The sequence below is a fragment of the Spermophilus citellus genome (assembly GCF_964194105.1).
Source record: "Spermophilus citellus genome assembly, chromosome: 9".
Taxonomy (NCBI): Eukaryota; Metazoa; Chordata; class Mammalia; order Rodentia; family Sciuridae; genus Spermophilus; species Spermophilus citellus.
The window spans coordinates 15,419,071-15,443,826 of record NC_138191.1 but is presented as its reverse complement, the minus strand read 5'-3'; the positions used below and the strand labels follow the sequence as shown (position 1 = coordinate 15,443,826).

The 24,756-nt window shown below is 39.1% G+C and overlaps 1 protein-coding gene across 1 annotated transcript; it reads left to right on the top strand.

Annotated features, from left to right (window-relative positions):
• On the top strand, positions 1-4,184 carry LOC308655448 (NBPF family member NBPF6-like protein; the record flags this gene model as incomplete). The annotated part of the gene is made up of 5 exons (XM_081305573.1): positions 1-190; positions 1,954-2,183; positions 2,660-2,711; positions 3,424-3,554; positions 4,177-4,184. The coding sequence occupies exons 2-5, from the start codon at positions 1,982-1,984 to the stop codon at positions 4,182-4,184; spliced, it is 393 nt and encodes a 130-aa protein (XP_081161699.1). The 5' UTR covers positions 1-190; positions 1,954-1,981.
• Between the last annotated feature and the right edge of the window lie 20,572 nt (positions 4,185-24,756).

Genomic DNA, 24,756 nt, shown 5'->3' with positions numbered 1-24,756 from the left:
TGTTGGTAGTCAGGTTGATCCCCCTACTAGTTGTTTCCAACAGGTCCCAGCATAATGATGGATGACTTCTCAGACCAACACCTGCTCTCCAGTTTGGCTCATAGAAATCCATATTCTCAAGATCCGAAGATGATTTTGATGACATCAATAGATACTGAGTATGTTCTGGCCAGCTGGAGAAAGAGGCAGGGTAAGTAAGACACATAAGTTCTTCCTTGCGAAGATTATTGTGATGTTTTCTCTAGACCTCAGCATTTTCTGTCCACTTCAAAACAAACTAATATTGTCATTCCTCAAAGTTCAACTCTTGTTTTTACTCAAACTTCATTTCAAATGCAGGTAAATAATTGAAGTAATTTTCAGGTTTGCAGTCCAAAGGGAGGAAGGTGTGGCTAAAAGCCTGGCTTTCTGACATTCAAGTGGATGAGAGTCGATGACTCTTGTGTTCATAGAAGCAGAATAAACTAACTCCCCTGCTTTGCTCCTCAGTTTACCCTGTGATGTGTATAAAATGTAAAATCTCCATGTATATAGAGAACTTACATTATAAGTGAGTTAAAGCAAATGAATGCATTTGCTGAGCTTGGACAGGTAAAGCACTGCAGGGCTCATTTCCCTGCAGCATGCTAGGAAGGGTATCCAATCCTTACTGAAAAGAGCTTAACGTATCTGCTTCAGATTCAGCCATGGTTCTCAGTAGGTGAGAACATTGATTGCAGACACCAGTAGCCTGACCTAGTGAAGGGAAGATTGCCATGAAGAGCAGAGTCAGCACTGGACATTATCTGCTTTGGACTTAGTAAGAGGGATCTGGAAAATTTCTTCCAATGAGCGTCCCACAGTTGAGGGTTCACAAACACTTAGCATGGCTCCCCTCCATGTTTCTATTCTCCTTTCCATGTTCCTATTGCCTGAGCCAATTGGAACTTTTGTAATAAGTAAGGAATTCCTTCAGAGTCCTGTACACCAACAGATGTCCCAGTGAGAGAAAAGAAGCCACAATAAAAATGGAGTATAACAAAATAATATTGAGAGAGTGCAGAAAACAATTTCAAACACTCATGGTTTACTCTTTGTTCTGTATTTTTAGTGGATTTTGAAATAATGGCATATTCAGAGAAGAACATTATGGCTCTATTACATTGACAGTTTTGCATTGTTCCCTTGAGGAAAAACCTTATGATCCACTTTATTATTAAGGGAATAATGAGGTGACCACTGGGTAGTCCTGTAGATAATTTTAACTTGTTGGGAAACCATTTTTACTTCAAGGATTCTCAACATATACCTATAGGAGTAATGTGAAATATGGTGTTTGGAGAAGGGAACAAAGAAAAGTTGGTAACATTGGCATGAGGGTACACAAGTACTGAGACTGCCCAATGAGTGGTGGTCTACGTCTGTACTGACCTTCTGAAGAAACCAGTGGGTCAGCCATCATGAGCCAATTGGAAGGCAGAGGCTCCCACATTCCATGACATCTCCAACCTTCTAATTCTGTTAGACTGTTACCTAGCGCACTCAGCCCTACCTCCTCATTTCTGTCTTGAGTCCACGCTGTAGACTCAGGTGTGTGAATCCTTGTTTGAAAGGTGAAGGAGTTTCAAGTGTGGTGGACTGCTGAGTACTTGTTTCTCAACAGTAAGTGAATCATGGCAGCTGCTGTCTTCCCTTAGTCCTGATGAATTCTACTTGGGTTATTTTATTATTTTTTTAAATATTTGGGTCAGAAGCACTCAACCCTTAGCCACATATGCAGCCCTTTTTTGTATTTTATTAAGAGACAGGGTCTCACTGAGTGGCTTAGCACCTTGCTATTGCTCAAGCTGACTTCTAACTCTAGATCCTTCTGTCTCACCTTCTGAGCCTCTGAGATTATGGGCGTTTGCCACTGCAGCCAGCTCTTGGATTCTCTTGTTTTTAACCCAAAACATGTTTGGGTTTTCTTTGCAGGTCCTGACTGTACATTTACTGTACAAACATGGCAGTATTCTTCAGCCCTTCCCCTGATGGAGGGGATGAAATGAACCTTGATGGAGAGCCTCAGATGAAACTTAAAGAAATCATACGGGGACTACAAGCTGAATTACAAGAACACAAACTGAATTTCCGAGATCTGGAAGAAAAATTCATCTTATGTCAATCTACCGTGTATACCCTTGCCAACCAGTTCCAGAAATATCGTAAGTTGCAGATAGTTTTAAGGTCACTAAAGTGAGGTATGATTGTCTGTTTCCCCTCTGAGAAAAAGATTTTCTCCAAATTTTTTTCTCCTCTTTTCTTTCATCAAAAGGAAATCCATCATTTCCAGAAGTAAAGATATTGTTATTTTGCCTTCAGTTTACTAACAATGGAATAATGAAACACAAAGACTACAGCCACTTTTAGTTTACAGGGAAGTGTAGGGTGGGCATAGGTTAATTCCCAGTTACTGATTTCTACTGGAGACATGAAAATGCCTTTTCATCCTCAAGAATAGCTCAAACCTTTTTTAACAGTATTCTCTTGTACCATATCAGATCCACAGACATATAACAGCCGTGTTGGTAAAGGTCTGGGACTAATGATTCTCCATTCAGTTCAGGCTTCCCCTGTGTTTGTAGTGAGTGATGTAGAAACTACTCATTGACTGACTGGATGTTTCTGAATTTGATTTCAGGGAGTGGTGCAGAGGAGGAGAGTGGAAAAGAACAGGACTTGCTGGCTCCCAGGTAACAATGAGTGTTAAGAGCCTGGAAGAGGATGGGTTAAATATGAGGAGGGTCCCCAGATGAGCAAACCAAGAGGTACCAAGTGTCCACACTATTCACATGCAAAGGCAAACACAAGCTGCTGGTATGACTGCATTCCTCAATCACGGAAAAAGTCCATCTTTTAAGGAGGTGTTTTTCTTTTCTCTGTCGTTCCTGTCTGTATCCAACTAGAAGTAATCAAACTAACTGAATGTTTTGTTTTTTTTGTTTGTTTGTTTGTTTTTTTACCTCACAGAATCTACATCTCCTGTCTTGTATGGGTCCATTGAGTATGAGATATAAATCTGTTTTTTTTCTGGTTGATAAGACTTTTTGGCAGGAATGTCATAGCCTTGGGTGGGGGGAATACACACACACACACACATATAAAAATGCGTGCACACACACACATAAAGTCCATTTTCTGTGTATGCTGTGGCTCATGGTTGTATCACACAGGGAGAGTGGAGTCTCTGTCCTCAGCTCTTTTCTAGTCAGTAGATTGAGCCCCTCTTCCTATCTCCTGTCATGAGGACATGTGCACCCTGCCCACATCCTAGGAGGATCATTTTCTTTCTCTTTGAAAGGAGTACCCTCTTGCCCTTCTGTGACCACTCCCTTAGGCCTCTATTTAGACCAACTGGGACTCATATTTACTACTCTCATTTAATCTTACTCTTTATCCCTCCAGTCTGAGACAAGCCCCACAGGAGGAGAAAGAAATCCTGCAGGACGTATTGAATGAGGGCTGTAACACTTGCCCCAGTCACTCTGAATCATCAGATATCCACCAGCCCCCGTGCTTCAGTGTTGATCTCTTGGGTGAGCATGAAGTCTCCCTTTGTCTAGCTGCAGCTCATGACTACCCCATTAAAACACAAATGCACTCCTATTAATTATACTTCTGAGGGTCCAGTGACAAATTCAGGATGGTAAACCTAGAACTAACAAGAGCAGGGAAGTTGTAGAGACTGTAACCTACTCACAGGTACCATTTATGTGTGTGCATATCAGGGCTCTGCATGACCTTATTCTTACAACCTAGGACAACTGATCTCTCCTACAGTGTTCTTGCTCATGTTTGATCCTTTGATTACAAGCACAAGCCTATAATCCCAGCTGCTCAGGAGGTTGAGGCAGGAGGATCTTGGGTTTAAAGCCAACCCAGAGGGCATGGGATGTGGCTCAAGTGATAGGACAGTCACCTAGCATGCATGAGGCACTGAGTTCAACACTCGGCACCATAAAAAAAAAAAAAAAAGATATTGTGTGTCCACCTAAAACTAAAAAAAATTTAAAAAGCCAGCCTCAGGAAAAAGCAAGGCAGTAAACAACTCAGGCCTTATCACTAAATAAAATACAAAATAGGCCTGGGGATGTAGTGCAGTGTCTCACAGGGAATTTTTGAACATCTGCTTTTCAAACTTCTCTTTTTTTCTCTCAGGTCTCTAAATTATTTCTGACTTCTAGTGGCCAGAATATTGATATTATACAATTCCACATGTAAATGTTCATAATTTTCTGTTCATCAGATGTATCCATTATATGTTAGGCATATACAGTAGTTCTATTAGTAATAATGCCTGTATATAAAATAAGTCAGAGTAAAATTTAAAATATGCCAGGGATGTTTCTTCCCCAGTTGTCTACTTTCATTTAGTTTTCTTTCTACTATGATTTTACTTAACTTTGATAATCTCTATCTGATTAAAAGCTCTGTCTAGATCTTTAGTGTTATTATTGCCTTTTATATTGGGGAGCTATAGGTGTCTATAACTTCCATATTCTTGAATATTTTCAAGAATTGGAAGCACACTTGCCTCCTGTCAAGTTTATCATACTGGATATGCCAGAATCATCAACAAAATGAAAGTATCAGTCCCAATGTCTTTATTTTTATGTGGTAGTGAGGATAGAACCCAGGGCCTCATGCATTTGAGGCAAGTGCTCTAACTCCAAGCTACAACCCCAGCCCTGAAAGTATCAGTCTCTATAAGCTACACATCCATACTTAGACTTTCTTGTGCAAGGCTGCTTTCTTGATTAGGTGACTCTTTGGGGTCAATAGGTATGTCACAGGATAATAGTTCCTGTTTTATTTTCAGAACTGAATTTGGATACTTGCATTGAACTGCAGAACCTTCCCACACTTGAGGGTGATGCCCTTGGGGGCTTGGCTGTCAAAACACCTGGATGTGAGCTGCATGTCCTCACTGATACCATGAGTGTCCTGAAAGAGAAGATCATGAAAAGAAAACAACTCTTCTGCAAGTGGAGAATGGCATGCAGATTCCCAGCACTTCAAGCTTCGGGTAGAGTGGTGACAGCTTCTGTGGCTCTGGGATGCACTTTCCCATTTTAGCTTTCTCTATGAGGATGTAGCCCCTTCTGCTGTAACGCATTGTTACTTCAAAGCCCTCTTTGTCAACTGGATTACTTTATTTTAGGAACTTTTGTATGGGCACCACCCACCCAAGAATACCTAGGCACATGTACAAAAGATGACATGTCCATTGGACACATGATTTCTGTCACTGTGCCTGGGTCGCTAGGTTGGGTCAATTTGCAGGGACATAAAAAATGGGTTTTCCAGGAGTGGTTAGCAAAGGAAGAATTGGGATTGTTACTGAACCCTCTTTTCCTTTCAACTTCCTCGGAGAAGGCCCAAGGGCCTTTGAGTGGACATGTGAGCCCATACATATCATAGATGCAAGTTTCCCATGCACAGGTGGAATCAAGAGCCCAAAGGAGCAGTTGTCCATCAGATAAATATAGAGATCCCTCTTGTGTGTATTACACATTGTTTATTTATACATGTGCTTTATCATATATAATGGGTATACATGAAGTATATCATTATTATGCATACTTTTTAATTCCTTAGGATGAGTTTTCCTTTCTTTAATAATGTGTTTGTTTCTCCTTTGATTTTGCTTGATTTTTATTATCTCTTTCTTCCCCAAAGCACAACCTACCTCCACTCTGATTTTCTAGTGTTTGGCAAATATATCTGGGTGCTATTGGATTTTACAAATCCTGTCTTTCTTGCACATACTTACAGAGCATGTCCTCAATGATGCCACAGTTGTCTGCAAACAAAGGATAATTGTAAGAAAAATTCTGATGAGCAAGAGGAAACTAGCATGCAGATTCCCTGGCCTTCAGGCTTCAGGTATGTTGGCTCTGGGATGCACTTGACTCCTTTTAACTCTATAAGACTGGAGCTCATCCTTCTGCAGTGATTTCTCTTCACCTGTGCTTGTCTCCAACAGCAGATGGAGCCTCTGTTGGGTCTTATCTGTATTTCCCATGGCCTTGTAGCCCTGACCTGCCCTTCCATCTACACTTCCTGTTTACATTCTGTACTCTGTTCTCACACCTGGTCTCCTAATATTCTTGATAACTGACACACGGAAGCCCAGTCAGATTAGGGTCCCAACCTTATGAAGAGCATCTTTCAGACACATGCTACCTTCCCTTAAATTCTATACTTTCTAGACGTTTTTGCCTTCTGTACCTGATTTCCTTGACTTCATTACCTCTTTCTGCTGGGAATGAGACTTTCCTAAGTTACTAGCACATGGATCTCTCTCTGGGGGTTTTCATAGGGAACAAGTCTAACTCAAACCTGGGTTGTTATCTTTTTTTAATATTTTTTTTTAGTTGTAGTTGGACATAATGCCTCTATTTCACTTATTTATTTTTATGTGGTGCTGAAGATCGAACCCAGGGTCTTGTACATGCGAGGCGAGTGGTCTACCACTAAGCCACAAACCCAGCCCCCTGGATTGTTAACTTAAACATGCAAATTAAAGTGTCATTTTTTATTCTGTTTTTTATTACTTCTTAGTTATTCATGAGAGTAGAGCCCATTTTGATATCATATAGAAGCATGGAATATATCTTAATCTAATTAGGACCCCAGGCTTCTGATGTACATAAAGGTGACATTCTCTGCATTGTGTTCCTATATGTACACAGCAAAATTATGTCAGGTTCATTCCTTTTCTTACCCTTCATTTCCTTTCCTTACCGTACTCTTTTTCCTTCATTTCCCTTTGTCTAATACCTGGAACTTGTATTCTTCCCCTCTTCCCTCCTTAGTGTAGATTAGCTTCCGAATGTCAGAGAAAACATTTCATATTTGTATTTGGGGAGATTGACTTAATTCCCTTAGCATGGTAGTCTCCAGATTCATCCATATATTGGCAAATATCATAAAGTTATTCTTCTTTATGGCTGAGCAATACATGTGTGTGTGTTATCATTGCCTTTTATATTGGGGAGCTATAGGTGTCTATAACTTCCATATTTCTTGAATATTTTCAAGAATTGGAAGCACACTTGCCTCCTGTCAAGTTTATCATACTGGATATGCCAGAATCATCAACAAAATGAAAGTATCAGTCCCAATGTCTTTATTTTTATGTGGTAGTGAGGATAGAACCCAGGGCCTCATGCATTTGAGGCAAGTGCTCTAACTCCAAGCTACAACCCCAGCCCTGAAAGTATCAGTCTCTATAAGCTACACATCCATACTTAGACTTTCTTGTGCAAGGCTGCTTTCTTGATTAGGTGACTCTTTGGGGTCAATAGGTATGTCACAGGATAATAGTTCCTGTTTTATTTTCAGAACTGAATTTGGATACTTGCATTGAACTGCAGAACCTTCCCACACTTGAGGGTGATGCCCTTGGGGGCTTGGCTGTCAAAACACCTGGATGTGAGCTGCATGTCCTCACTGATACCATGAGTGTCCTGAAAGAGAAGATCATGAAAAGAAAACAACTCTTCTGCAAGTGGAGAATGGCATGCAGATTCCCAGCACTTCAAGCTTCGGGTAGAGTGGTGACAGCTTCTGTGGCTCTGGGATGCACTTTCCCATTTTAGCTTTCTCTATGAGGATGTAGCCCCTTCTGCTGTAACGCATTGTTACTTCAAAGCCCTCTTTGTCAACTGGATTACTTTATTTTAGGAACTTTTGTATGGGCACCACCCACCCAAGAATACCTAGGCACATGTACAAAAGATGACATGTCCATTGGACACATGATTTCTGTCACTGTGCCTGGGTCGCTAGGTTGGGTCAATTTGCAGGGACATAAAAAATGGGTTTTCCAGGAGTGGTTAGCAAAGGAAGAATTGGGATTGTTACTGAACCCTCTTTTCCTTTCAACTTCCTCGGAGAAGGCCCAAGGGCCTTTGAGTGGACATGTGAGCCCATACATATCATAGATGCAAGTTTCCCATGCACAGGTGGAATCAAGAGCCCAAAGGAGCAGTTGTCCATCAGATAAATATAGAGATCCCTCTTGTGTGTATTACACATTGTTTATTTATACATGTGCTTTATCATATATAATGGGTATACATGAAGTATATCATTATTATGCATACTTTTTAATTCCTTAGGATGAGTTTTCCTTTCTTTAATAATGTGTTTGTTTCTCCTTTGATTTTGCTTGATTTTTATTATCTCTTTCTTCCCCAAAGCACAACCTACCTCCACTCTGATTTTCTAGTGTTTGGCAAATATATCTGGGTGCTATTGGATTTTACAAATCCTGTCTTTCTTGCACATACTTACAGAGCATGTCCTCAATGATGCCACAGTTGTCTGCAAACAAAGGATAATTGTAAGAAAAATTCTGATGAGCAAGAGGAAACTAGCATGCAGATTCCCTGGCCTTCAGGCTTCAGGTATGTTGGCTCTGGGATGCACTTGACTCCTTTTAACTCTATAAGACTGGAGCTCATCCTTCTGCAGTGATTTCTCTTCACCTGTGCTTGTCTCCAACAGCAGATGGAGCCTCTGTTGGGTCTTATCTGTATTTCCCATGGCCTTGTAGCCCTGACCTGCCCTTCCATCTACACTTCCTGTTTACATTCTGTACTCTGTTCTCACACCTGGTCTCCTAATATTCTTGATAACTGACACACGGAAGCCCAGTCAGATTAGGGTCCCAACCTTATGAAGAGCATCTTTCAGACACATGCTACCTTCCCTTAAATTCTATACTTTCTAGACGTTTTTGCCTTCTGTACCTGATTTCCTTGACTTCATTACCTCTTTCTGCTGGGAATGAGACTTTCCTAAGTTACTAGCACATGGATCTCTCTCTGGGGGTTTTCATAGGGAACAAGCCTAACTCAAACCTGGGTTGTTATCTTTTTTTAATATTTTTTTTTAGTTGTAGTTGGACATAATGCCTCTATTTCACTTATTTATTTTTATGTGGTGCTGAAGATCGAACCCAGGGTCTTGTACATGCGAGGCGAGTGGTCTACCACTAAGCCACAAACCCAGCCCCCTGGATTGTTAACTTAAACATGCAAATTAAAGTGTCATTTTTTATTCTGTTTTTTATTACTTCTTAGTTATTCATGAGAGTAGAGCCCATTTTGATATCATATAGAAGCATGGAATATATCTTAATCTAATTAGGACCCCAGGCTTCTGATGTACATAAAGGTGACATTCTCTGCATTGTGTTCCTATATGTACACAGCAAAATTATGTCAGGTTCATTCCTTTTCTTACCCTTCATTTCCTTTCCTTACCGTACTCTTTTTCCTTCATTTCCCTTTGTCTAATACCTGGAACTTGTATTCTTCCCCTCTTCCCTCCTTAGTGTAGATTAGCTTCCGAATGTCAGAGAAAACATTTCATATTTGTATTTGGGGAGATTGACTTAATTCCCTTAGCATGGTAGTCTCCAGATTCATCCATATATTGGCAAATATCATAAAGTTATTCTTCTTTATGGCTGAGCAATACATGTGTGTGTTATCATTGCCTTTTATATTGGGGAGCTATAGGTGTCTATAACTTCCATATTTCTTGAATATTTTCAAGAATTGGAAGCACACTTGCCTCCTGTCAAGTTTATCATACTGGATATGCCAGAATCATCAACAAAATGAAAGTATCAGTCCCAATGTCTTTATTTTTATGTGGTAGTGAGGATAGAACCCAGGGCCTCATGCATTTGAGGCAAGTGCTCTAACTCCAAGCTACAACCCCAGCCCTGAAAGTATCAGTCTCTATAAGCTACACATCCATACTTAGACTTTCTTGTGCAAGGCTGCTTTCTTGATTAGGTGACTCTTTGGGGTCAATAGGTATGTCACAGGATAATAGTTCCTGTTTTATTTTCAGAACTGAATTTGGATACTTGCATTGAACTGCAGAACCTTCCCTCACTTGAGGGTGATGCCCTTGGGGGCTTGGCTGTCAAAACACCTGGATGTGAGCTGCATGTCCTCACTGATACCATGAGTGTCCTGAAAGAGAAGATCATGAAAAGAAAACAACTCTTCTGCAAGTGGAGAATGGCATGCAGATTCCCAGCACTTCAAGCTTCGGGTAGAGTGGTGACAGCTTCTGTGGCTCTGGGATGCACTTTCCCATTTTAGCTTTCTCTATGAGGATGTAGCCCCTTCTGCTGTAACGCATTGTTACTTCAAAGCCCTCTTTGTCAACTGGATTACTTTATTTTAGGAACTTTTGTATGGGCACCACCCACCCAAGAATACCTAGGCACATGTACAAAAGATGACATGTCCATTGGACACATGATTTCTGTCACTGTGCCTGGGTCGCTAGGTTGGGTCAATTTGCAGGGACATAAAAAATGGGTTTTCCAGGAGTGGTTAGCAAAGGAAGAATTGGGATTGTTACTGAACCCTCTTTTCCTTTCAACTTCCTCGGAGAAGGCCCAAGGGCCTTTGAGTGGACATGTGAGCCCATACATATCATAGATGCAAGTTTCCCATGCACAGGTGGAATCAAGAGCCCAAAGGAGCAGTTGTCCATCAGATAAATATAGAGATCCCTCTTGTGTGTATTACACATTGTTTATTTATACATGTGCTTTATCATATATAATGGGTATACATGAAGTATATCATTATTATGCATACTTTTTAATTCCTTAGGATGAGTTTTCCTTTCTTTAATAATGTGTTTGTTTCTCCTTTGATTTTGCTTGATTTTTATTATCTCTTTCTTCCCCAAAGCACAACCTACCTCCACTCTGATTTTCTAGTGTTTGGCAAATATATCTGGGTGCTATTGGATTTTACAAATCCTGTCTTTCTTGCACATACTTACAGAGCATGTCCTCAATGATGCCACAGTTGTCTGCAAACAAAGGATAATTGTAAGAAAAATTCTGATGAGCAAGAGGAAACTAGCATGCAGATTCCCTGGCCTTCAGGCTTCAGGTATGTTGGCTCTGGGATGCACTTGACTCCTTTTAACTCTATAAGACTGGAGCTCATCCTTCTGCAGTGATTTCTCTTCACCTGTGCTTGTCTCCAACAGCAGATGGAGCCTCTGTTGGGTCTTATCTGTATTTCCCATGGCCTTGTAGCCCTGACCTGCCCTTCCATCTACACTTCCTGTTTACATTCTGTACTCTGTTCTCACACCTGGTCTCCTAATATTCTTGATAACTGACACACGGAAGCCCAGTCAGATTAGGGTCCCAACCTTATGAAGAGCATCTTTCAGACACATGCTACCTTCCCTTAAATTCTATACTTTCTAGACGTTTTTGCCTTCTGTACCTGATTTCCTTGACTTCATTACCTCTTTCTGCTGGGAATGAGACTTTCCTAAGTTACTAGCACATGGATCTCTCTCTGGGGGTTTTCATAGGGAACAAGTCTAACTCAAACCTGGGTTGTTATCTTTTTTTAATATTTTTTTTTAGTTGTAGTTGGACATAATGCCTCTATTTCACTTATTTATTTTTATGTGGTGCTGAAGATCGAACCCAGGGTCTTGTACATGCGAGGCGAGTGGTCTACCACTAAGCCACAAACCCAGCCCCCTGGATTGTTAACTTAAACATGCAAATTAAAGTGTCATTTTTTATTCTGTTTTTTATTACTTCTTAGTTATTCATGAGAGTAGAGCCCATTTTGATATCATATAGAAGCATGGAATATATCTTAATCTAATTAGGACCCCAGGCTTTTGATGTACATAAAGGTGACATTCTCTGCATTGTGTTCCTATATGTACACAGCAAAATTATGTCAGGTTCATTCCTTTTCTTACCCTTCATTTCCTTTCCTTACCGTACTCTTTTTCCTTCATTTCCCTTTGTCTAATACCTGGAACTTGTATTCTTCCCCTCTTCCCTCCTTAGTGTAGATTAGCTTCCGAATGTCAGAGAAAACATTTCATATTTGTATTTGGGGAGATTGACTTAATTCACTTAGCATGGTAGTCTCCAGATTCATCCATATATTGGCAAATATCATAAAGTTATTCTTCTTTATGGCTGAGCAATACATGTGTGTGTTATCATTGCCTTTTATATTGGGGAGCTATAGGTGTCTATAACTTCCATATTTCTTGAATATTTTCAAGAATTGGAAGCACACTTGCCTCCTGTCAAGTTTATCATACTGGATATGCCAGAATCATCAACAAAATGAAAGTATCAGTCCCAATGTCTTTATTTTTATGTGGTAGTGAGGATAGAACCCAGGGCCTCATGCATTTGAGGCAAGTGCTCTAACTCCAAGCTACAACCCCAGCCCTGAAAGTATCAGTCTCTATAAGCTACACATCCATACTTAGACTTTCTTGTGCAAGGCTGCTTTCTTGATTAGGTGACTCTTTGGGGTCAATAGGTATGTCACAGGATAATAGTTCCTGTTTTATTTTCAGAACTGAATTTGGATACTTGCATTGAACTGCAGAACCTTCCCTCACTTGAGGGTGATGCCCTTGGGGGCTTGGCTGTCAAAACACCTGGATGTGAGCTGCATGTCCTCACTGATACCATGAGTGTCCTGAAAGAGAAGATCATGAAAAGAAAACAACTCTTCTGCAAGTGGAGAATGGCATGCAGATTCCCAGCACTTCAAGCTTCGGGTAGAGTGGTGACAGCTTCTGTGGCTCTGGGATGCACTTTCCCATTTTAGCTTTCTCTATGAGGATGTAGCCCCTTCTGCTGTAACACATTGTTACTTCAAAGCCCTCTTTGTCAACTGGATTACTTTATTTTAGGAACTTTTGTATGGGCACCACCCACCCAAGAATACCTAGGCACATGTACAAAAGATGACATGTCCATTGGACACATGATTTCTGTCACTGTGCCTGGGTCGCTAGGTTGGGTCAATTTGCAGGGACATAAAAAATGGGTTTTCCAGGAGTGGTTAGCAAAGGAAGAATTGGGATTGTTACTGAACCCTCTTTTCCTTTCAACTTCCTCAGAGAAGGCCCAAGGGCCTTTGAGTGGACATGTGAGCCCATACATATCATAGATGCAAGTTTCCCATGCACAGGTGGAATCAAGAGCCCAAAGGAGCAGTTGTCCATCAGATAAATATAGAGATCCCTCTTGTGTGTATTACACATTGTTTATTTATACATGTGCTTTATCATATATAATGGGTATACATGAAGTATATCATTATTATGCATACTTTTTAATTCCTTAGGATGAGTTTTCCTTTCTTTAATAATGTGTTTGTTTCTCCTTTGATTTTGCTTGATTTTTATTATCTCTTTCTTCCCCAAAGCACAACCTACCTCCACTCTGATTTTCTAGTGTTTGGCAAATATATCTGGGTGCTATTGGATTTTACAAATCCTGTCTTTCTTGCACATACTTACAGAGCATGTCCTCAATGATGCCACAGTTGTCTGCAAACAAAGGATAATTGTAAGAAAAATTCTGATGAGCAAGAGGAAACTAGCATGCAGATTCCCTGGCCTTCAGGCTTCAGGTATGTTGGCTCTGGGATGCACTTGACTCCTTTTAACTCTATAAGACTGGAGCTCATCCTTCTGCAGTGATTTCTCTTCACCTGTGCTTGTCTCCAACAGCAGATGGAGCCTCTGTTGGGTCTTATCTGTATTTCCCATGGCCTTGTAGCCCTGACCTGCCCTTCCATCTACACTTCCTGTTTACATTCTGTACTCTGTTCTCACACCTGGTCTCCTAATATTCTTGATAACTGACACACGGAAGCCCAGTCAGATTAGGGTCCCAACCTTATGAAGAGCATCTTTCAGACACATGCTACCTTCCCTTAAATTCTATACTTTCTAGACGTTTTTGCCTTCTGTACCTGATTTCCTTGACTTCATTACCTCTTTCTGCTGGGAATGAGACTTTCCTAAGTTACTAGCACATGGATCTCTCTCTGGGGGTTTTCATAGGGAACAAGTCTAACTCAAACCTGGGTTGTTATCTTTTTTTAATATTTTTTTTTAGTTGTAGTTGGACATAATGCCTCTATTTCACTTATTTATTTTTATGTGGTGCTGAAGATCGAACCCAGGGTCTTGTACATGCGAGGCGAGTGGTCTACCACTAAGCCACAAACCCAGCCCCCTGGATTGTTAACTTAAACATGCAAATTAAAGTGTCATTTTTTATTCTGTTTTTTATTACTTTTTAGTTATTCATGAGAGTAGAGCCCATTTTGATATCATATAGAAGCATGGAATATATCTTAATCTAATTAGGACCCCAGGCTTTTGATGTACATTTAGGTGACATTCTCTGCATTGTTTATGAAACTGTACCTAACAAGTTTTTACTGGAAGTTACATTCATGTGGAGTATCCATCCATCAAACATTTTTTTCCTAAATAATAGAAACATATCAATCTGTTAACTTTTGCTTTTCTGTGTGACATATATGCGCTAGTGATATGAGAAGGAAGTCCTGGCACCTTAGATCTTGTGTGGTGAAGGCTAGACTACAGCAATTGTGGTTGCAGAGGGAGCAGGGACAAAGGGGTCAGCAATAGGCCATGATTGAGGGGTGAGAAGAAAATGCTCTAGAAAATGCATGCCCAGCAAGTAGAGCCTAGCTGGAAATTCCTTCTTTGTGGGGCTCTTTTCTTCTTTCAGTGACCAGGACACATGATGTTTTGAAGAAGGCAAGGACTAACTTGGAGCTAAAGCAACGATTGCGTCTTACACAGTCACAGAGCCTGCTTCAAATACATCACCATCTGACATCAGATCTGTAAGTGACCCTGACCTCCTTTACCTTCTAGGAGATATCTGGTCCACCGCACAGGTCTTAGCTCCTGGATAGCCTCCTCTTAAGACTCCATACCTTCACCCTCCTGCCCGCTCAGCTTTCTACCCTGTTATTATTCTCCTCTCGTCACCATCTCTCCCCTTTAGCCCAATTTTCTCTCCTTGATGTCAGTCAAGCAAGGAGTCAGAGAAATGCAGTTCAGTTGGTCCTTGAGGGAAGAAACTTTCAAAGTCTCCCTGTGAATCAGTTGTCTACCAAGAGATCTCGAGGCCATATGTGCATTCTGGACTTTCCTGAACTACTTTATGAAAAACCAAATAAGGCATAACCTTATAAATTGACTTTAGTGCACAAAATTAGGTTAAGAACAGCATTTTATTTTAACACCTCATTTTCTTTCAAAAACATGAAGGAAGATCCACTTGGTCTCCTGGATATAAAAGAAAAAACTGATAATGAAAAAAAGACACTTTAAGGGAAATTTATATATATATATATATATCAGATATTCTCTACATTTATTTAAATGCTGTGCTAATAATTCCCTAGAAATCCTATTAAGAGAAACTTGATGTGTAACTGATTGTTTTAAATATGAGACATTAAACCTTTAAACTTATATGGTAAACATCAGAGCAGTTGAGCCTTCTAGGAATGTTCCTAAGTTGTACCCTGAGAGTCTTGACACACATAGTGTGATCAAGCATGGGATGTATATTAACTAGCTCTTGCTTTCTAATTCCCTTTGGATCTTCTCTGAGGATTGCTTTCTTTCCTGAGTCTCTTATCACAACACTTAGAGGATTGGCTCTGTACAGCCTCCTCCTATCGCTGCCAAGTTAACCCACAGCCTCCAGTTCCTGCTGGCTCCCTCCAGTGTGCAGCCCACCCTCTCCTTGTTCATGATTTCTGGTCTCTAACTCCAGGCTTAATGTTAACTGGTTGTATGCCTTTGGCTGGCCCCTTTGCCTCTGTGAGCTACTACCCTTCATCTGTTAAAGGTGGACCTAGACTTGGATAATCTCTGAGGTCCCTGCCAATTTGACTTCTCCTTAAGAAAAATGAGACACACACTTAACAGGGGAACTTGCCTCAATATGTCCTCTTCAGTACAGGCTGTTTCTACATGTGTATGTTTCATGCTCCATCCTTATTTTCCTAGAATGTGACAAAGGCCTTTATTTTTCTTCAGACCATATAACAGGTAGTATGAACTGGGTAATAAAAGGACAGTAGTAGGATCTGACCATATGATATGCAGTAGGGCTATGGCTGGGGCACCAGGGATTTGGGTGCACAGGGAAGCTTATCCTCTAAGCTGGAACCTGGAATCTCCTCCAGACCCAGTGCATCCCCTTGACTCATTCTTTTTACCACCTCCCACCATGTTTATACCTTCCTGCATGCTTTGCCCTAATTCCAGTGTCTGGGCATCATAAGTGGGGTCTAACAGTTCCATCTGAACAGGATTCTTTTGTTTACTTGCAGGTGAAATCCTTAAGGGTCCTTCTGTGTGCTCCAGCATTGAGACTCTTGCCTTCCAGGAGCCACAAAAGAAGCAAAGCCACCACAGGTCCCTTAAACACGAGGAAGCCTAGGCCTAACCCCCTCACCACATCTGAACAACTGTCTATCTGCTAAGGAGCACCTGGGCCCTATTCCTTCAAATCTGGTGCAGGTCTGAAGAGGTGATCAGAAATGTCTCCTACTAGGGTAGTCAGAAAGGCAGAATGACTTCCTGGCAGTGATGGAATACCAGTAGTCAAATACCACCAGGCCTCTCACTAGACAAAGTGCACCTAAGAGTGCATGCTAAACCTCGAGACACTGCTTCTGAACAGCCTCAGTGACACAGCACCTGTCACAACACAGTTCTCACCTCAGCAGCTCTCCTCAGAAAATCAGCTGTGGGGAAATTGTTGCCTCCTACACAAGGGTCATGTGGTTCCAATGTAGAGCTCCTTGGCAGTTCTAGAAGCACCCTAGTGAGCAGCAGGGCCCTGCTGGACAGTGTCAGTGAGACTCAGCTAGCACCTTTCACAGATCCACACCTGACCATGTGGCTCCTCTAGGCCAAGCCAGGCTGGACTTTGCACTGCACCATCAGGTCTCACCTCTTTGAGTCCATGTGAGGAAGGAAATTGATGACTTGCTAAGAGGCCCTCTCATTTATAGCCTAGCACAATCTGCTTCCTTTATTCACTCATTCTCCAAATTTTACTGCCCCCACTCCTCCACATTAAATATGCTGTGCCATTTTGCTAATCTAACTTCCCTCAGGGGAATATGAGACTGATGTCCACACCAAGCCTATGCAAAGTCTTGCATATGGCAGCCTCTACTTGTTTCTTAGTGGTGTGGGCCAGGCCCCGATTGTACTGAAGCCTCCTTTGTGTCTTCAGAGTGCTCCTAGTATGCGTAAATGTAAGATAGAGGTTTATTTATGTTGCTGTAGCCATACGTTGAAGGCCAACATCACTGATGGCAGGCACGGTGAAACTGTAACGGTCTTTCAGTGGCTTTTTGTTTTCTTTTAAAGCAAAGTTTGTATAAATAGTTTCTTTTTTTTTTTTTGTCTTTGTTTCCCATTTCTATATTAGTCCCTAGAACAAGTGTTAAGAATAGAAAATAAAATAAGCCATACCCCAAAAAACAAAGACTGAATGTTTTCTCTGGTAAGCAGATGCTGATCTATAAAGCAGGGTGGTGGGGAATGAAGGAACCTTGGATTGGACAGAGGGGAGGGAGGTAAAGGGAGGGGTGTGGAGGTGTGGAGGTGTGGAGGATTGTGGAATGAGAGGGACTTTAATACCCTATATACATTTGTGACTACACTACTGGTGTTGACTCTGCACCATGTTCAGCCAGAGGAAGTGCTCCATTTGTGTACAGTACTATCATATATTATTAATTAGAATAAATTTAAAAATTAATATTAAAAAATGATAAAAATCTTTAAAAGAATAGAAAATAAAACTGTCGTGAAGAAATTTATTGGCTAATTCTGAGGTCTAAGTTTTAAAAAGTGACAATTTTTCCTCCTTGCCATTTTTCAAGAATTTCTAAGATAAGACAAGTGTTTCTTAAACCTGATGTGCCTTTAGAAATTCACAGGGAAGGACATATTTTGCTGTTTGTTCTGCAGCATTAAAACTGAGGAGTCAGGATGGCAATGGAGAATTGGTTTCTTTCCATCCTGGGTTTGAGCAAGATAGAGAAGAACATTTTCTTTGACCTGTCTTCATCTTTGATGACTGAGAGGCACGGAAATCTTTTATAAAAACAGGACACAGTGTGAGGGAAAGGCACGAAATGCCCAAGTGTGTATTTAGCTAGACTGTGTTAATCAGGAACCTGTCTCAAAGTGTGTGTTCCCCTTTGCAGTGCCCAAGAGGGCCAAGCAGTCCATCAACCTTCATCGTCATTTTAAAGATCAAAATTAAAAAAGCATTTGAAGATTTTCATTTCAAAGGGGGTCTGTTTCACAGTCAGCTATGGGGATTGTGGTAGCGACTCCTTGGGCTGCAGTATAAAGCACTTTAGTGGTTATGGGACTCTAATCGAGGATCTGCCTCTTTATGTAAATATCCCAGGTGTTAGTGATGCAGACACAGTTTAACACACTGATGATTCTGATACAGGTGGGCCACAGATGACAGTTTAACATGCATTATGCATATCATTGAGTCACAATAAATTTAATTAAGAACCTTAATTGATAATGATCATTCCATAAATTTTGGAATAAAAATTTTTTAAATAATCCTTCAGAAAATTTTTGTGTTCTTTCTCCTTGCAGAATTAAAATAAAGCTATTAGTCTATAGTTATTTCCTAGAAATAGTTAAAAATTAACAAAATGACAGAACAAAAACTTATAATCATTATCACAAAACCACCACCATTACCAGCAGCAACAACAAAAAACCTTCAATAGACCTCCCTGTGTAGAGACATGGCCACTCCCTTGGGAAGATATGAAGTCAACCTGTGCTTTACACTTGAGTGTTTTAAGTATTTGCATGAATGATTTTGGCTTTGAAATACAGAGGAATTTGCTGGCAGATTTAGATGAATGGTTGGAAACTGCTCAGACCCATTACTTGAATCTAAAAATAATGTAGTCAATGGTAAGGACGTGCCTGTATAGTTTCACAGGGAAGGGAATATTTTGCTGGTTAAAAGATACTATTATGTATTTTAAGCACTACAATAGGTAGCACTTTTCTGACCCTGAGTTTATTGCAGCAAGCCTGCAAATTTCCTTCTTTTACTTCTGAACTTCAAGGGCTGGTATCCTTGATAAAATAATCAATGGTCACAGGACAACTCAAATATTTCTTCTTAGTAAGTCAGCTTACTATGAAGCAACTTTACGATGACAACAGCAACATATTACCTCTTGTAAGTCTGAGACTGGTGGATACAGTCCCCAGCTACTTTTGGAGAAAACTTTTGAAAACTATTGTATTTCCCCATTTATGATTATAAGAAATAATTCAAAATATCTGTTTGAATTAATAATTTTTTAAAAGGCAACAGCAAAAGCTGGAGTTGTAGCTCAGTGGTAGAGCATTTGCCTGGCAAGTGTGAGACACTGGGTTTGATCCTAGCACCACATAAAAACAAAGGCATTGAGTCCATATACAACTGAAATAAATAAATAAAAGGTGACAGCAAAATATCCTTGAGGCAGATTCTCCAGTATTTAATTTTTTATAAGTATATTCTATTCCTGTTGTGGCAGAAACACAGCTCATTCTGTAAGAAATAAAAAAAAAGGAGGGGAGGCTGGTGCAGTTCATATAGGTCAGTTCATAGAGTGCTAACCTTTGCAAGCACAAGACCTTGGATTCAATCCCCAGCACCGGGAAATTAAAAAAGGAAAGGAAAGGGGAAAACCTCAGTCATATATGACTACCACTGTCTTCCAAGTTTTTTCTAATTCAAATAAAATCCATGGAGAATTCTTTGAGGAAAATAGAGTGAAAGTCCATAAAGGGAGACAGAAAAGAAAATAGGACAGGTACCTATTGTAGCACCTTAAATACAAAATACTATGTCTTGACCTGCTGTCTTAAGACCTTCAAAATTTACAGAGAATTCATCATAGGGTTAGGGTTAGGGTTATGAAATACTTGCCACAGTCTGGCTGGGCACAAAATAACCGAGCCGCCACACAGCCTTGTAGGTTCAAAACAGGAACTCCTTTATTCTCTGCACTCCTGCGGACGCCACGCACGCCTTCTCCCAGGACACACCACACACCAACCAGAAATCCCTCCTCCGGATATCCCTTCTCCAGCACTTCCCCAACCAACCAGAACTCACCAGGAATCCCCGCAAGAACTCCAAAGTTGCAGGCCCAGTTGGACAGCTGGGGTCTAATATACAATTGAATACACAGCTTAACATAACCATCATCATCTCAATGGCTTGCTGGCATCACCTCTCAACCACTCCATTCTGGCAAAAATGCCATGTGTCATCCTGACTTGGCTGCTGTGGCCCTCAACAAATACTCTATTTTTAATGGTGAATTAGAAAAACCTGGAGAAGGAGGAGGAGGAGGAGAAGGAGAAGGAGAGGAAAGAAAAGGGAAGAGAAAGAGGAGGAGAGAAAAAGATAAAGAATGAAGAAGATGTGCTGTGTCTTTGGAAATCTGCTAGGGGCTCCATTGCCTTCCAAATGCCTCCAGGATTCTAATAAATATAGTCATCTCCCCCCTCAATATAATGGCAGCCCTTTCAGAACTAAGTCCAACCACCCCATGAAATTACAATTTTCTGCCCTGAAATTACAATTCTGCATTTTTCTCCATCGCTGGCTCCTTCACCAACAAGTCTTCTAATCTAGTTCTGAAATCAGGAAAGAGGAAAACAAAAAACTCATGCTTCATACTGTTTTAGAAAATTAATTTGGAGACACCTCCAGTACTGTGGTTTCCTATTGAAATAAAACAAACCACAACTCAAAACAGAAAAAGGAAACTCAAGATTAATCACTAGACACCAACAATTAACTTGCAAATAAGAGCTTTGTAGTTGAAACAATCAAATATTTTGTCTTTTTTCATTAGCACCTTAAAATTTATTTCCCTTCCACCCATTGAGTGGTGCCCTGATCTCCTGCCAACTGAGCTATTAACTTATGTTAGTTATTAAGTTCATGAAGTGCTTACCTTGCAAGCACAAGGCCCTGGATTCAATCCCCAGCTCAAACAACTATTTAAAATTTTAATGTGACTAACTCTTTCTTTGATTCTCATCTTCCTGTTTCTTATGTTAGCCAGCATCTTTTTTTCCTGAATTTTCATTTCTTAAAATCTGTGCCGTGAAGAAAAGAAACAAATGGCCCTGAAATACTACCAGGATGGACAAAGAAGGATATGCCCAGAAAACCCACATGTGGTGCTTTGAGAAATAGCCCTGAATCTGCATAACGCACATGCACATTTTGTTCATGGAATATGGCACAACTGTCATGCACTGTTCTATAGCCTTTGTCTTGCAAGTTTCACATTGTTATAACACTTGAACTAGATTTCCTCCCCTTGGTGTATAATCAGGGAGAAAGGTTAAGAATCCAACCAAATAAGCAGGGAAGATTCACCAACTTTGCATTTTTAAGTCAATAGATAAATTTATGGTTATTCATGGGGCACAAAATGATAATTTAGTACATTTATACAATGTGCAATGACTAAAATCAGGGATGTTACCATTTCCATTCCCTAATAAACTCAACAATTTTTTAAAATACTAATTATGTTTACTGAACACAAAATTATGTTATAATTAATAATAGGTATCTATGAAATTCCCACATACTAGAAAGACAAATAAAATCCTTTTAAATAATACAAATGAAAGAAAAAAAATCACAAAAGTAAGTGGAAAATTCTTCAAACTTAATGAAAATGATAGGAATATATTCTAAAATTTGCAGCCAAAGTGGTACTGACAGGAAAATATATAACTTCATGTCGACATCAGAGAATACAGTTTAAAACCAATGGTCTTAATTTCTATCTTAAGAATCTAGAGAAAGACAAGCAAATAAAATCCAAAGTAAATAGGACAAAGAAATAATAAAGAGCAGATATCAACCCAATGGAAAACAGATAAACTACAGAAAAAAATCAAGTTTTTGAAAAGATTAATAAAACTGATAATTACCAAGCAAGAATAATTGAGAAAAATGACAGAAAATAAAAATTATCTTTAGGTGGTATCCATAGATTCTACAAACATTAAAAGTGAGATAATCATGGACTATAATGAACAACATTATATCCAGAAATACAATAACTTAGGTGAAGTGGACAAATCTCTTGAAAAATAGATTTCTCAAGACAGCAAGATTATCCCTCTATGAAAAAAATTTCATTTATAATTTGAAAAAAATTTTTCAATATTTTGGTTTTTTTAGTTGTAGTTGGACACAATAGCTTTATTTTATTTATTTATTTTTATGTGGTGCTGAGGATCATCCCCAGCACCTTACACATGCTAGGCCAGCACTCTGCTGCTGAGCCACAACCCCATCCCATAATTTGAAAATTTGACACAAATAAAATTCTAACTCTCAGAGATTTCACAGATTGAATTCTTTCATTTATTTAAAGAAAAAGTGATTCAAATATTCACAAGTTAAGGGCTGGGGTTGTGGCTCAGCAGTAGAGCACTTGCCTAGCACGTGCGAGGTCCTGGGTTCGATCCTCAGCACTACATAAAGACAAATAAACAAAATTAAGGTATTGTGTACAACTAGAAAACAAATATATTTTTTAAAAAATTCACAAGTTAGAAAATAAAAGGAGAAAAAAATCTCTCAACTAATTTCTTAGGTAGACCTAACCCTGATACTAAAACCAAATGGAACATATCTGATACCAAAAGATCTGATAACAACAATAAAAAAAAATGCACAACTATTTCTCATAAACATTTGTGCAAAAATAAGTCCTCTACAAAAGCCAGACATATTTAACAGGAACAATACAACCCAAATAAGTTTAGTTTGGGAAAGTAAAATTTGCTCAATATTTGAAAATTAAAGAATATAATTTACTTCATTAACAGAACAAGGAATGAAAAATAGATATACAATAATTTCAAAAAAAGTATTTGACAAAATCGAAACTCATTCCTAATTTTTTTTTTAAAACTAGGAATAGGAGGAAATTTTTCTTACCTGACACAATGTATCTATGAAGAACAAACAACTGATACATTTAGTAGTGAAATGCTGAATGTTTCCAACCTAACTTCAGGTACAAGGTGAGAATTTCTCTCCATGTTCACTTACTCCAATGCTGGACATCTTAGTCCACAAAATAAGGAAAACTAAGGACAAGCTGAGAGGAATAAGTGTGGAAATGAAAATAAGAAACTACTTTCATTTGAAAAAAAATCCTAAAAAATCTTGTTCAAATTGTTTTTATTATTTTGTGATATTGACAGGGTCATAGGATTAAAAGTTAATGAACAAACACCCAAACGTGGTGACAAAGGAAGAGACCCTGCACAGAGAAGAATTGGAAGACTTTAATGTTACCAAATAAGTTATTCTTCTCTTTACATCTGCTAAGTTTCTAGTATTAGTTTAAAAACTTCTCCCCAAGGCCAATGTTATACAAATACTTTTTAAAAATCTTGAAATTAGTGTTTAAGTTATTATTATTATTATTATTATTACTTATTTATTTTGGGCTTACATTCATTTAGATTTTTTTTTGTCTGATGTGTCAGTGCTCCAGCATGATTTCCTTCCAGAAGAGATTTTTTTAAAAGTTATCCTTTCCTCGACTGATTTGATATATCATTAGCTTATTTGTTTATATGCCAATATAATCATATTTTTCAAGTTCAAGAAATAAAATGTTTTATTCAGCTTTGTGTCACTGTGACCAAAATACCTAGCAAGAACACCTTAGAGGAAGGAAAGTGCCTGTGCAGCTAAATATAAATGGAATAGTTTGTCATACATTCTTTACTATCTGACTCCTTTTGCTCACCATACTATTTCTGAGATTCTTTTATGTTATTACTCGTATCAGTAGTTTATGTTTTTATTGCAGAGTTTTATTCCATTTCAAGGATTATGATAACTTGTTTTATCCAGGCACTTGTTCATGGACATTTTGATTGCTTCCATTTGGGAACTACTCTGAGCATAGCAATTCTGAAGTTCATGGGAACATGTACTTTTCTAGTTTTATGCATTTATGTCTGGTGACAGCATTGACAGGTCACATGATTAGTATATGCTCATCTTCATAAGCAGCCACCAAACTGTTTTTCAAAGTGATAGTAACATGTATCCCTCTCAACAACAGAGGATGGAGCTGCAGTTGTTCTAAATCCCTGCCAACACTTGGCATTGTCATTTGAATTTTAGACATTATGATGGATGTGAGTTGGTCTTCATTTTTGTTTTCCTGATGACTCATGCTCTTGAGCAAATTTTCAGGTGTTCATTGATGTTTACATTCCTTTCTTTGTGTAGTATCTGTTGAAATATTTGATCCTTCTTTAAGTTGCTTGTCTTACTATTGCCAAATTTGAAGATTTCCAATGACCATAAATCTTGTCAGATACCTGAATACTGTTAATCTAATAATAATAAATTTATTTTATTATTATTAATATTGTAAATATTATATGTGGCTTATCTTATCATTTTCTTTTTCTTGATGGAAAATTTCAAACAGCAGAAATTTAAGATTCAAATAATGTTTAATTTAACTCTTTTTTACATTAATAATTTGTCCTCTTTATCTCAAATATAAGAAATCATTGCCAATATAAAAATTCAAGGCCAGAAATTTTTTTCATCTTAGTTTTCTTCTCCGAGGTTAGAGTAGCTTTTATTTCTAATGCAAAAACAATGAATTAGCACACTGAGAGACCAAGCTGAAGTCTGTCTCTAAATAGAGCACAAGGGGTAACAGCATCTATAACAAGAAGATAAAGAAGTATAAAAGGGAAGCTAAGGTA